At 40.6% G+C, this 12,942-nt stretch overlaps 1 protein-coding gene across 10 annotated transcripts in view; it reads left to right on the forward strand.

Annotated features, from left to right (window-relative positions):
- Positions 1-12,942, forward strand: part of DLG2 (discs large MAGUK scaffold protein 2) — a 1,892,764-nt gene that overhangs the window by 671,724 nt on the left and 1,208,098 nt on the right. The window contains exon 1 of one of the 10 annotated variants that reach the window (XM_075592573.1): positions 1,960-2,637. The exons of 8 other annotated variants lie outside the window; for them this stretch is intronic. In XM_075592573.1, the coding sequence (XP_075448688.1) occupies positions 2,536-2,637 (102 nt within the window). In that variant the 5' untranslated portion in view covers positions 1,960-2,535. Of the gene's footprint in view, positions 1-1,959; positions 2,638-12,942 lie in introns of those variants that run through there. One more of the 10 variants, XM_075592578.1, reaches the window with a different exon arrangement.

Here is a 12,942-nt window from a genome sequence, read left to right on the forward strand (position 1 = left end):
CTAAGTTAATGCCTGTTAATCATGCAAAATGTTTAGCATTTGAAAAACTTGTCACTAGGTTTTTTTTAATCAACTTTTAAAAATTAGGCGCATATTTGAAATATTGCACACAGTAATGAAAAAATGTAGTTAATTGAAGAATATTTTAAAAAGTGCAAAAGTAGAGAATTGACCCCATGTTTTGGTTGTGGTTCTAAAAATTATTTGTGTTTTGGATTAAGTGATAGAATTTCAGTAGAGACAGATCAAATGGTGCCATCTCATTCGCTATTCCTACCAATTATAAAAAAAATATAATCTATACAGATGTAGCCAAGGTTATTGCAGCCAGGGTTGCAGTACGGTGGGATATTCTGTGATGTTCTGCGTTATTACTGCCATGGAGTCCTACGGAAAAAGCTGAGATTTTCTGTGTTATAGCAAGAGATGGGCAAAAAGTGTCAAAGTTCGAACTGCACATTTTTGTTCAAACATTTCTATTTCTTCGCAAGTCCGCAAAGTTAATTCAAGCGCTATGTTATTAAAAATGAGCGGTCCATGTGGGACATGAAACGTTGCCCCCTCCACTGTTCCTTCACATACCTGGAAGTTACTTCATTAAGAATACTCTGAATAGTGCACTGCTTTTTATCTTCTGTTCAGGATTTCTGTTTCTACCTCTTATTTCTGAACTCTCACTATACCACTACCTGCACTCATGCCCCCTTTCTCTGGCCTTTTCATATCTAACAACATTCTTCAATCTTCATTACAGTGCCTTATCGCCAAAAAAGATTCCAGCCGTTATTTATCAGGCACTCTCAATACTGTCAGTATACCTACGGGGTGACCAGATGTCCCATTTTAGCTGTGTCAGTCCCGTTTTTTTGTCCGGTATCCCAAAATGTATTAAACTGTCCCGGTTTTCAGCCAGCGCCTGCTGTTCGCGCATGCGCGACATTTGTTGCGGGAAAAATATGGTCACCTTAAGTATACCACTAGTAACTAGTAGAGACTAGTAGAGATTAGTGGGGAGAGAGAGAGCCAATCAGGGGGGAGTGTGCCAGCACGGGCCAGCCAATCAGGAGAGGGTGAAGGGTTTTTTTTTCTTTGCAGAGAAGCGCGCGCTGCCTGGTGGATCGCGAGCACGCTAAATCCTGTCATCCGTGGTGTCCGGGCAACGGGATTTATTGAGGGGCACACTGACTTACTGGGCCCGGGACGCCAGTACCTGCTGTCCCCCCTGTTGGCGGCCCTGGTTGTGTTTATGATTAAGAAAGTGTACAGTAAGTGCTGTAGAGTATGTATTGAGTAAAAGGGTGAGTATGATGTGTGAATCTGTATGTGGAGTGTGTAAGAAGACGGCTTGTGAAAAGGAGCGTGAGTGTGCATGCATGTAAGCGAGAAAGGGATGAGTGAAGTCTGAAGAGCTGGCACAGGTGGAGAAATTTGAGCTTAGTGTAAAGACACACACAACTGGGCAATTGTAATTCCAATATCCATGACCACATTTTAAAATGTTTGTATTTTGTAAAACCTTTGAATCAAGCAAACAATCCTTTGGTCTTTTGCTTAATTACATACTTTTTACCTTGTGCTCTTGAATTCACTTGGCAATCAATTTACTTTGGCATTAATAAGATTCGCCAATTAGCAAACTGATTATTTATCTGTAATAAACACGTGTGGGTATTATAAAAATGTCAGAACAAATAAATAATTGGATCATGGTTAGTATAAGCTGTATTTGGGGGAAATAATACTGAAGGAAAATAAATAATGTTTTTACCACAGGAGCTCCTATTTTTGTGCAGAGTGATTTCTTGTTGCTGTGTATTTATGGTGCAGCTTGGTCCTACTGTAGAATTATTCACTCTTTGATCTGTCAGACTATCTGTGCATTTGCGCCTGAAGAAAGCTCATTTGAGAGAGGGAAGGACTGAGTAAATGTGAGTGACTCGCTCCAATTGCAGAGCCTGACATCTGGATGCTCAGCTTCCCAGTGAGGTTCCTTTTGCTCTTATAAAAAGGTTGCAGCTCTCACTGAGAAGTGATGCCATTGATTTTCCGTCTCCCATTTTTGAGGGAATCCTCATGTGAACGCATATTGATAAAGGCAGAGAATTCTGCCTTGTAAGAGAAGCATCTTTCTCACAGTCACTATGTATTGCAGCAAGTCACTGGCTCCTTACCAAATCAGGAGCTGCAGTATTTTGCTTCATATAGAATAATTTCATCCCACTTGAGCAGGCATGACAACCCTATGTGATTGTTCTGAGTAGGCGTTTACAGCCTTTTACATGCTAATTTTTTCCACACCTAGTGTAAAACTAATTTGCCAGTGGAAGGGAAATCATGTGGGGTTTTTTTTTATCAATGCTGCATCATTGATTCATCAGCAAGAACGAAATGCCTGAATGGAGCACAGGTAGAGATGCATTGCTTGTGATGAGCATGAGGGACTCTGGCTGTTGAGCAGTTACCACTCCATGTGCTGCTGTATGGGCTACTTGTTCCTGTCTCTTATGAAGCTGCCAGTGCTGCAGCACTGAAGGAATGTCCCCCATTGTTAAAAGCCCTGACTGCTTTACACCAATGATTTGCCACTGCAAAGTTGCATGCACCAACAACACTTTATCGTTGATGTTTGGATGCAAGGTAAGACATGCTTTAATATGTCTTGAATGCATGTTCATAGCTCCAGCATTTTATGACAACAACCTGGCTCTGCAGGCAGTGACATATGTTGGTGTGTAAGCTGGTTCAGCAAGTGCTTGTTTGGAAGGATGCGGGAAATAATAACATTCTTATTGCTGAATTCATCATAAAGAACTGCATGCACAAAAAGTATTGTTATTATTATATTGCTGGTGCATGTAAACCACTGGGTCGTTCACAATTTGTTAGACATTTGTGGAGCAGCCAGGATGATCAGTTCACGCTCTGTTATCTGTGTAATTTAAGGCATTTGGCATGTGTACTCTGTATTGCTGAAGACTTCGCTCAGCTCAGTTTTGCCGCTGACTCATGTTGAGCATTTGTACGAATAATAAAATGTATCATATGTGTACTTATCGAAAATATCTATTATCCTTTAAAATCCTTCTTTGTCAGCATGCTCAGTTCTACCCGTTAGGTGTCCAAAACAATACAGAATTTCAGTTTAGTTGATGTTAATGCAGCAGTTTGTGTGTCCCGCTGTTTTTTTAACTTTTTATTACGTTCCTGTACCTGGAGACCCCCGGTGCTGATCCGTGGGGTCTCCACCTCCTGGGACCCCACCCCTGTGCCTGAGTGATGTACTTTTTTCTCCACTTGGCACAAATACTGACCATCTGGACACAAAGGGCCGCTGGGTTAGTGCTGGCTCCAGATGCCAATAGAAAGTGTAGCGGTTTTCTATTTGCAACCCCGAGGGACATGTTTGTAGTTTTTGTCCCCAGAAACTACATTAAAGTGAAATACTTTTTTCCCCTGTGAATCTAGGGCTTCCTGGGTCAGGTAAGGACACACACACACACACACACACACACACACACACACACACACACACACACACACACACACACACACACACACACACACACACACACACACACACACACTCTCTCTCTCTCTCTCTCTCTCTCTCTCTCTCTCTCTCTCTCTCTCTCTCTCTCTCTCTCTCTCTCTCTCTCTCTCTCTCTCTCTCTCTCTCTCTCTCTCTCTCTCTCTCTCTCTTTTGGAGGTATTGTATTAACAATAGCACATAAGAACTAGAAGGAATAGACCTAATTAATGAGTGTAATAAATATGAGTTTAATAAAAGTCATTAGATTTGTTTGTTTTTTTTGCCTACAATATTTTTATAGTTTTAAAAAAAAAAATCAATACTTTTTTAATATAGAGCAAACCATGGGGTCTAGTTACTGAAGTCTCCCGATTGCACAAATAGGGTAAAACTAGTGCGAAAAACAGACATTCGTTAAGGAAAAGGAATCCCATTTAAAGCTACGAGAGTTGTTCCCTTGATAAATCTGGTGCAATACTTATGCACAGACTTTTCGCCAGTTTCGCAGCCGGGAGACATTAGTAAATAACCCCTATACTGTATGTCCATTTTATCATATATATCAAAAGTAGAATGTTTTATTCAAATATTAGTCAACACAGCGGAGAAAAGCATTTCTGGTACAGGAGGTCCTCTTGTGTTCTAACGCTATCCCCATTTGCTCTTGCGCTGACATCAGCTGCGGCTACAAGTAATAAACAATGGTAGCTAGTGTACATGTAAACCTGGTGGGCCCTGGTTAGTGCATGATGGCTCCTTTACAAGGTAGGTTGCTATACTTTTGAAAAACAATGTGCCAATATCTTTCTTTGTAACCGATCCAGAATGTTGCCGTAATAAACTTCTGGTACAAATTAGATTGTAAGTTCTTCGGGGCAGGGACTCCTTTTCCTAAATGTCACTTTTATGTCTGAAAGCGCTTCTTCCCATTATGTGTTATTTGTATTAAGTGTTATTTATATGATTATCGCGTGTATTACTGCTGTGAAGCGCTATGTACATTAATGGCGCTATATAAATAAAGATACATACTGTACATACATACTATAAATAGTAAAAGTAAACAAGATTTTGCTGGTGTAGTTTGATCGATGCTGTAATAGAAATGTTCCCCATCATTAAGCTATGGTGCCATCCTGAATATTAGTCATTTGGCATATTGCTGCTTGAGCATGATGAATTCCCAATGCACTAACTCTTTTTTGCTTTGGTGAGCCAACTGGTACTGATGTGTTCTTGTTGGTAATGCACTGAATATCTTGTAGCTAAGCACGCTGTTCGGCTGAGGAAATTCCCCTGCTCGTACACACCTCCTATTTATCTATACAAAAATGCATAACCACATTGTGAATCGCCACCTCTTAAATTACCATACTCTATTGACAATCAGTACTGGGGATTGGGCGGTTTAATTAAAGCTGCATTAGCTATATGTTTTTTCAGCTTAGAAACCAGAGACTGAAACAACACAATTTAAGCCCCTTACCCACATTGGTGCCACCCAACCAGGTCTTTGCTCCAATTTATGCCCCGATTAGAAAACTTGTGATCTGTGGGGCATCAGTAGGAGGATTCAGGGAGGAGTTCCACAACAGCAGCACACAGAATAAATTGTGCATCTCTATGCGCCACCTTTCTCCATTTGTTTCTGTCAAAAATGTGCCAATTCTGAGGTGGCATGAACTTGCTTAGTACTCTGCAACAGAAACGTGAACAACAAGTTGGTTGCATATAATGCAACTTGGGAAAAAAACAGTGCAAGTATGTGAAGACAAACTGCTATATCCACTAATACATAGCCCCCCAGGGAAATATCTAATCAAAGAAAATACTAATAAAGAGATCTTTGCTGTGGTGGAGGACTCTTCTTTACTCCTGTTTGTTTAAAAAGGGAGGTGGGCACCATATAATATTGATGATACAGTAAGTGTGGCAATGCTCTTCCAAATGTTGGCTACTTTATGTTCTCTTTCCCTTAAGAAAAAGTGGTCAGATATACCAAATATCATCAAACATTGTTTAATTTTAAGGTTCAATGTGGGGAACTGGGGGTATTAAAAATCCAATCACACTCTGTGCGGCTGTATGCTACACTGACTAACTCAGAGCAAGGCTGTCCCTCTCATAACTGGTGCTGATCTCTCACATAACAATGATCACTCTCACTCACATCTGCCTGGAACCACTGTTCACACTGGCTGCCCTGCCATGGTCACTCACATGTTAAAAGGTTTCAGCACTTAGGTGCCTATGCAGAGCTGAAAGCAGCAGAAAAAGGCAAGTTTTAAAAAAAGCGCCATTTTTTTTTTTTCTTGAAATTCGCCGCGCGGCTGGAGAGATCCTAATCTCTCCAGTGTTTTTTTCTGCCGTATGCAGAGAGCCGCGAACGCCATCTAGTGGCTGTTCGCGCCAAAAAAATGGCGCGATTTTCAACATTTTTCCTCTCCACCAAGCAGCTGGCGCTCCGCGGCCGGTGGAGGGAAAAAAAAAAAAATCGATTTTTTCCCCACTAGTTTCAACAGCGCTCATAGCGCTGGTTGAAACTCTCCATATGCAGAAAGAATTGTAAATGCAGTTTTATGCCCTTTCTGCATATGGAGAAAAAAACTCTCCAATAAAGGTAAATTTTATTTCCCTCTCCAATTATAATTAGCGCTGCTCTCTGCAGGAGGCCCATAAGCAGACATCTCGAGGCATTCAGGCCATAGAGATGATCAAACCACTAAACAATCTACCACCCACCAGTCATCAGCTAACAAACAGCACGCCCAGTGTAAAAAAGTCAAGAAGAAATCTACCCAGAGGGTCAATCCAACACTTATCTGAAATCCATTTGACATTTGTTTGTAGAACAAATATCTCAGCAAGCAGCAATTTTTTTAACCATCTTTTGTTATCCAGTACATTTTTTGTACAGAAAGTTATTTTTTTGCAAGGCACTACTAATTTCCCATACAGACTTACTTTTTTGACTTTGGGGTGGAGGCGCACTTTATTTTCCTTTTTGGACTGATTTCTATTACATTGTTTATTCACATTGCACAGATTTGAGTACAAAAAAAATGCCACTTTGAAATATTCTAGGTCATCAACTCACCGTACTCAATAAATAGCAAAAGAGTAATAATAGAATTTAGCCTAATTTGCAATGTCCCTGTTTGCCTTCTTCCTATGAACACCTGATCTTTTTTTTGCTTGTCGTGGATATAAAAAGTACAGTAGATGCATAACCAAAAACTGTTCATTGCCATAAAAAGTAACAAAAACACGAATGGTAAGAATATGTGTAACACAATATCACTGCTGGAGGTGCTAAAATCTGTTAAAAAATATAAGTGGTCTTTTATTTTTATCATTTATTTTCTTTCACTGCTGAGTTTTTGTTTCATACACTTTTTTGGCCTTCCTCTTTCATGACCTATGGATGTCCCATTAACTCCCCCTCCCCCCGTCATGACCAATAACGTACACCGACATATATAAACAACAAACCATATTTGGGGAATAAAGGCCACCACTTTTATTAAACCTTTCTGATATATCCCCAAAACTGTACCATACCAGACTGCCCGTGGCTGCGTCTTGACCCCACGCATACACCCCCTGCTGGTATATAACCGACAGCCACCCTTATATATTTTACCTTCTGATCCCCCCCCCCGTTCCTGATTTCCAAACAGGTTATGACACCACCTCCGCCAAACTCACCAAGGCATTAAACCACCATCTGCCAAAGGCCCCAGTCTGGGATAAACCCCACCAGCTGGGACAAAATGAAAGTCAAGAATAAAACCCCAAAGTACAACATACTTTCATTTATTTCTCATTACCTTATATAGCTCAACCCCGTTATAGCGCGATCCGCTACAATGCAGATCCGCTTATAACGCGGTCTGTGCGTGGCTCGCAAATATCTCCTGCCTTTCCCTGGCCGCCGGTACCACCATACTGAGGACGCGACTTAGCTCCTCAAGTGGCGCCGCGCAAATGACGTCAGGTGTGTGTGTCTGTCTCCGTGTGTGTCCATTACCAATAAAGCTTTGAATAGATGTTTTTTAAAAAAGCAAACATCTACTCAAAGCTTTATTGGTAACGGAGACGGACACACACACACACACGCACACTCACCCACACTCCCTCCCTATCTTCTAATGCAAATATCTTCACTAGAATACTGCATATCCACAGCAGGACAGCAGCTCCCAGCTTCCTGTGACAGGAGACTGTTGCAGACACAAGTGGCCTGGATTTGAGAAGCATTGGTACAATATATTCCTATAGATTTTGGGGAATGGAAATATGTTACCCGCTCTCTAACAACAGCTTCTGATGCAGAACTTGTGGCTCTTTCTGCAGTGAGCAGCCCGCTCCCCACATTAAGCAGGGGTGGTAATCAGCTTCTCTGCGGCCTTCCTCCTAAATTCATGGTAGACCCGAAGTCCCCCCTCCCTCTCTCTCCCTTAATTGGTTTCACAGGGTATTTTTTTTTTTTAAACTTGTATTTTATTGTTCTTTTTACACAAATTATTTTTAGGGTGGGGGGAGGGGGTATAAAAAAAATAGGTGGGGGGGATACATTTCTATATTTTCTTTATTTTCAGTACAACCAGTTATACTTTAGTACACTTATATTTGCTTATCGGCGTAGTTCACATAATATAATGTTGGAGAAGGGATAATTAGAAATGTATTAAGCATCTGCTTCCCAGTAAATCATCCACGGGAGAATATCTTCAGAAAGCCTTCGTATGGGAACTTTTAAAATGCATACGAATGAGGCACAGGAATCGCAGGGAGTGGGTTAGGATTGATTGGAGCAGTGTTTGGCATATCCAGAGATCTTTGTTCTGTGTCTCTCCTCACACCTCCCCCCACCCCAATGCTTCATCCTGCAGATCTATCCTCATAATCAGACCTATAAGGGACTGATGAAATCTACATGATGATGTGACAGGCCTTATCGCGGCGGCCATTTTTTCCCGCAATTCCAGTTTTAACGCGGTCTCATTATGTGGACCCCGAGCACCGTGTTATAATGGGGTTCAGCTGTATTCTTTTTTTTATATACTCTCTCTTCTTTTTCTTTATTTTTTTAAATAAAAATAGGAAGTACATTACACATACAAAGAGATGCAACACACATATAAAACTTTAAACCAACACAAATACCATGACCTGAGACCACTTGTTACTGACCAATACTGGCTCCTACCCAAAACAGGATGGTTGGGAGTGAAGCTCCTCTGCTGCAGGAAGGTAATAGGAAGTGCAGCACAACCAGGCACCTAACTATATAGCCTTGGGCTACCTCTCCTTCCTTTACTTACTCCTAACAAACCCCAACCTAACTAATAGAATCCCAGGGGAAGGGAAGAGGGTGCACCACCAATAACAGTCACCCCTTACCCATGTCTCATGGCTTCATTAACATAGGGGCTATGACCAGTCACAAATATTCTGAATTAGGACACATATTGGGGGATTTATGCTTTAAACTTCTAGAAAGTACTCACATCAGATTTTACATTTACAGTACATCCTTCCCTAATAAAATAAGATTTATTTATCAAGTTTTGTGCATTTAATTCAGACAGATTTATGCCTGGCAGATTGTATGATACAGTATAAAAGTGCAAATTAGGGACATGAGTCAGGAACTTGATGCATCTCATAATTGAGTTTAAAGTAATTCTCTGTTCCCTGCTATAATTTTCCAACTTGTATACAAAGGATGGTGGGTAGCCATGTTTGTCCTTTCTCCCATGTAGTAACAAAGGAGGGAGTAGATGGTATGATACGTTTTATTGAACCAACAAGTAGTTGAAATGTTACAAGCTTTCGAACCTCTTAAGGTTCTTCATCAGGTATTATTTGTTTACTAATATTTGATGGGAAAAATAGATGCAATATACCTTAATACAATGGAACCAATTCTCAAAGCTTTAGCAAGTTGTCATTACCAAACAGTGCAGTTTTCCCTGTTCAGAAGTAGCAGTAGGAAATTGGAGAAAAAAACAATTTTCTATTGCAAATCACAGTGTCTATAAAAAGTGACAAACAGCAAGGTTTAACAGCCAACACACATGGATTGTACTTGCTTTAGAAGAGGAATGACTTGAGGTGGTGCTAACTCCATCCCCAGTCTGACATATGGGTTTTGCTCTCTCAGCTAAACCCATATTTCAGGCTCTGGATGTAAATCGCGATACCAATCTCGTCATCCTTGAGGTAGTTTGAAAAATATGTGAGTTTTTAGAAGCGGTTTGCATAACAAAGCTACGAGAATTGCAGTTGTCTTTAAAAATATGCAAGAGTGAGGCTTTTTTGACAAACTTGTCAGATTTACAGAGCCAGAGTGAAACCGCTTCTAGAAAAGCCTTTTAGACATGGATTGGACAGAGGAGAAGGGCTTACAGAATAGCAAAGTATGCCAAGCCGACAGGAAAGGGCTCTTTAGAAGCGGATTGACACACTTCAGAGTTACGAGAATAGGCCCCAATGATTCTAAAACATGTATGTTAAAAATCTAGCACAGCTTATTAACAAAATTGATGACCTCTTCCAGAAGGAAAGGAGATTTTACAAGCAACAAAGGAAAGGGTTTTTTTTACAGTAAGAGCAGTTAAAAAGTGGAATTCATTACCCATAGAGACAATGATGGCAGATACAATAGAGATGTTAAAAAAAAGGTTGGACATCTTTTTAGAAAGTAAACATGGGAAGGATGTTGATCCATGGAGTAATCTGATTTACAATTCTTGGAGTCAGAAAGGAATGTATTTTTTCCCGTATGAGATATCATTGGATGATATTTCACTGGGGTTTTTTTTTTTCTTCCCTGGATCAATATACTGTAAGTATAGATATAGGATAAAGTATCTGTCATCTAAATTTAGCATAATTTGAACTTGATGGACGTATGTCTTTTTTCAACTTCATCTACTATGTAACTATGTAATAATGTTTGACTCAGGCAGGAAACTATCTTTCCCAAACCATGACATAACAAAAAGGTATAACAGAACCCCAGAACTAAAAAAAATACTTTTAAGCACCTTCACTATATACTCAGGAAAAATAACAGAGGCTCTCAAATATATACAACTGTAACGGGTGTTCGTGTCTGGTCTGACCCACCCAATCTTACACTGGCCCCTGTGGTCTATCCAGCCCCGTTACATGTCTGTGTATGGTGGTGCACCTGTAGGCAACAGGACTCCTGAGTCTCCCGCTTGATGGTATTGGGGGATGTCATGCAAGACAGGTATCTGAGGTAGTGGGTGATGAGTCCTAATTACATCATGTGCAGCGCCTCCACCTCATCAGGATCTAGGCGGATGCAGGTAGATGGTCCTGATGAGGAACTCCTTCTTGGTGGTGAGGGCCCCAGGAGAGTAATTGCAAACTCACACCAGGGGGTTCTCTTTGCACAAGTCATCTGTATTGTACCACAGGTGGGCGAGCTGCACATCACAGTAAACCGTCTCAGCCGCACATTCTCCGTGATTCCCTTCAGAAGGTACGCCCTCCCAATGGAGTGGGATTCCCTCTCCCCGTAGGGAGATCACCCCTGTGCCAGGTCCCTGGACACAGTTGGCCCTTTCTTGCTTGATATAAATTGGTGCCACTAGTTACTGCACTAGTGGGCACCTTACACTTGTGGCTTCTCCTTGTACTTCAACCTTCCATACTAACCTCTCCGCTTCTACGCACTAACTTTAGGCAGTGCGGTGCCTTATATACCTCAGGAGGTAGGCACATCTCTGAGGTCACTAATAATGGAATCAGAATATGTAGCCACTCCCATCCATACATAGGGCACCTCACCAGGGTGTGAGGGCAAACCTCCATAATTACTGCTGGCACTCCTGTAACTTACCAGGTCTTGCTGCCAGCAGGAGAGATGACAGTAGGCATTGTTAGCCATGACTACACAACATTCCTTCAATTTAAGGAATCTGTTTTTGTCAGATAAAAATTATTAACTACTGTAGGAATGTTTATGCCCACTCAGTTTTGTGACACTCAAAATAAGGGAAAAAATGGAGAAAATTGATATTCCTCATTATAATATATGCATCACTGCCTTCACTGGTAAATATCTTGGGAGCAGTGAAGTTCCCGGTACTGATGGGAGAATGTGTCTAAGTTCTGCCTGCAAACTTTTGGACACACGTTTCTATTTCTTCGCAATCCTGTGAAAATTCATTCAACTTCTTGGTGATTCAGAAACTGTGTCAAAAGATGCAATTCTGGTTACATTTCTATTTCGCTGTTTTTTCGCTGGGAGGTTTTGTATTTATTTACGTTTGTTGAATCTAACTTTTTCAGTTCACTTCAAAAATGTCCACTTTCCCTTTCTCTTATTTTCGCCTAGTTGAATTTCACATGAATTTAAAAAAAATATATATATAGGGATTCCTTTTTTTTAGCAAAAAGTTGAAACGCCATTTTCTTTGATGATAAGTTTTCTCATCCCTAGTCCCAGGCGCTGAAAAGAGCGCATTTCATCTCTAGTCAACCCCTATTTCCTACCCATGAAAATACAGGGGGAGCAGGGGCGAGAGGGGGAGATAAGGTGGAACTGGCCTTTAAATTGAATTTATTTTCTTAAAAATCTGGTTCAGTTGTTTTTCCCCAGATTTCCAGTTGAGCGATTTTGATAAATAAAGCTCTGAGGTTGGGAGTCAAACATCTGAGTTAATATTGTACCTGTCAAAAAAAAAGTATCACTTCTTATTACCGCAACTTTATGACCTAAGTCATAAAGATTGCAGTAATAATTTATAGGGTACAATATCTTTGTAGTTGACTCAATTCAAAATTAACACGTTCGTTAATAACACATTAATTCTCACAGTAAATCGCATTACTATTATGTCTACCATAGTGTTCTGTAATATCAATTTCCAATGTACTGTATACCACAGGCATCAAAGGGGTTAATACACAAATATACTACACTAACTTACCCCCTTTGCAACCTTTGTGGCTTAGTGCATAGCTATGCTCTACTAACCGTTAGAGATGGACCAATCTTCCCAAATCCGTTTCCTGAATTTTCTCGCATTTTCCCCCCAAAATACATTTTGCCATGTAAAATCTGCAAATGGGTTTGGTCGGTCATCAAAAACCACCATTGGATACAACCCATGGACAGATTTGTAGAATCCAATCTAAAGAATCCACCAACGGATTGCTGAATCCGCAGAGTGTATTGGTAATAATAATAAAAAATCTGCATAAAGCGAATCCCACTTTTTGAGATTGAACCGCTGATATTCGTGGACCAGATGAACCAGTCAATCAACTGCAGATCCAAATCCACCCCAACACATCTCCCATCATCTCTACTAACAGCTAAAGCAAATAAGTGGTTAACTCTTACGATACTACACCTCCCCCCCTCCAGG

This window comes from Ascaphus truei, chromosome 3 (assembly GCF_040206685.1).
Source record: "Ascaphus truei isolate aAscTru1 chromosome 3, aAscTru1.hap1, whole genome shotgun sequence".
NCBI lineage: Eukaryota > Metazoa > Chordata > Amphibia > Anura > Ascaphidae > Ascaphus > Ascaphus truei.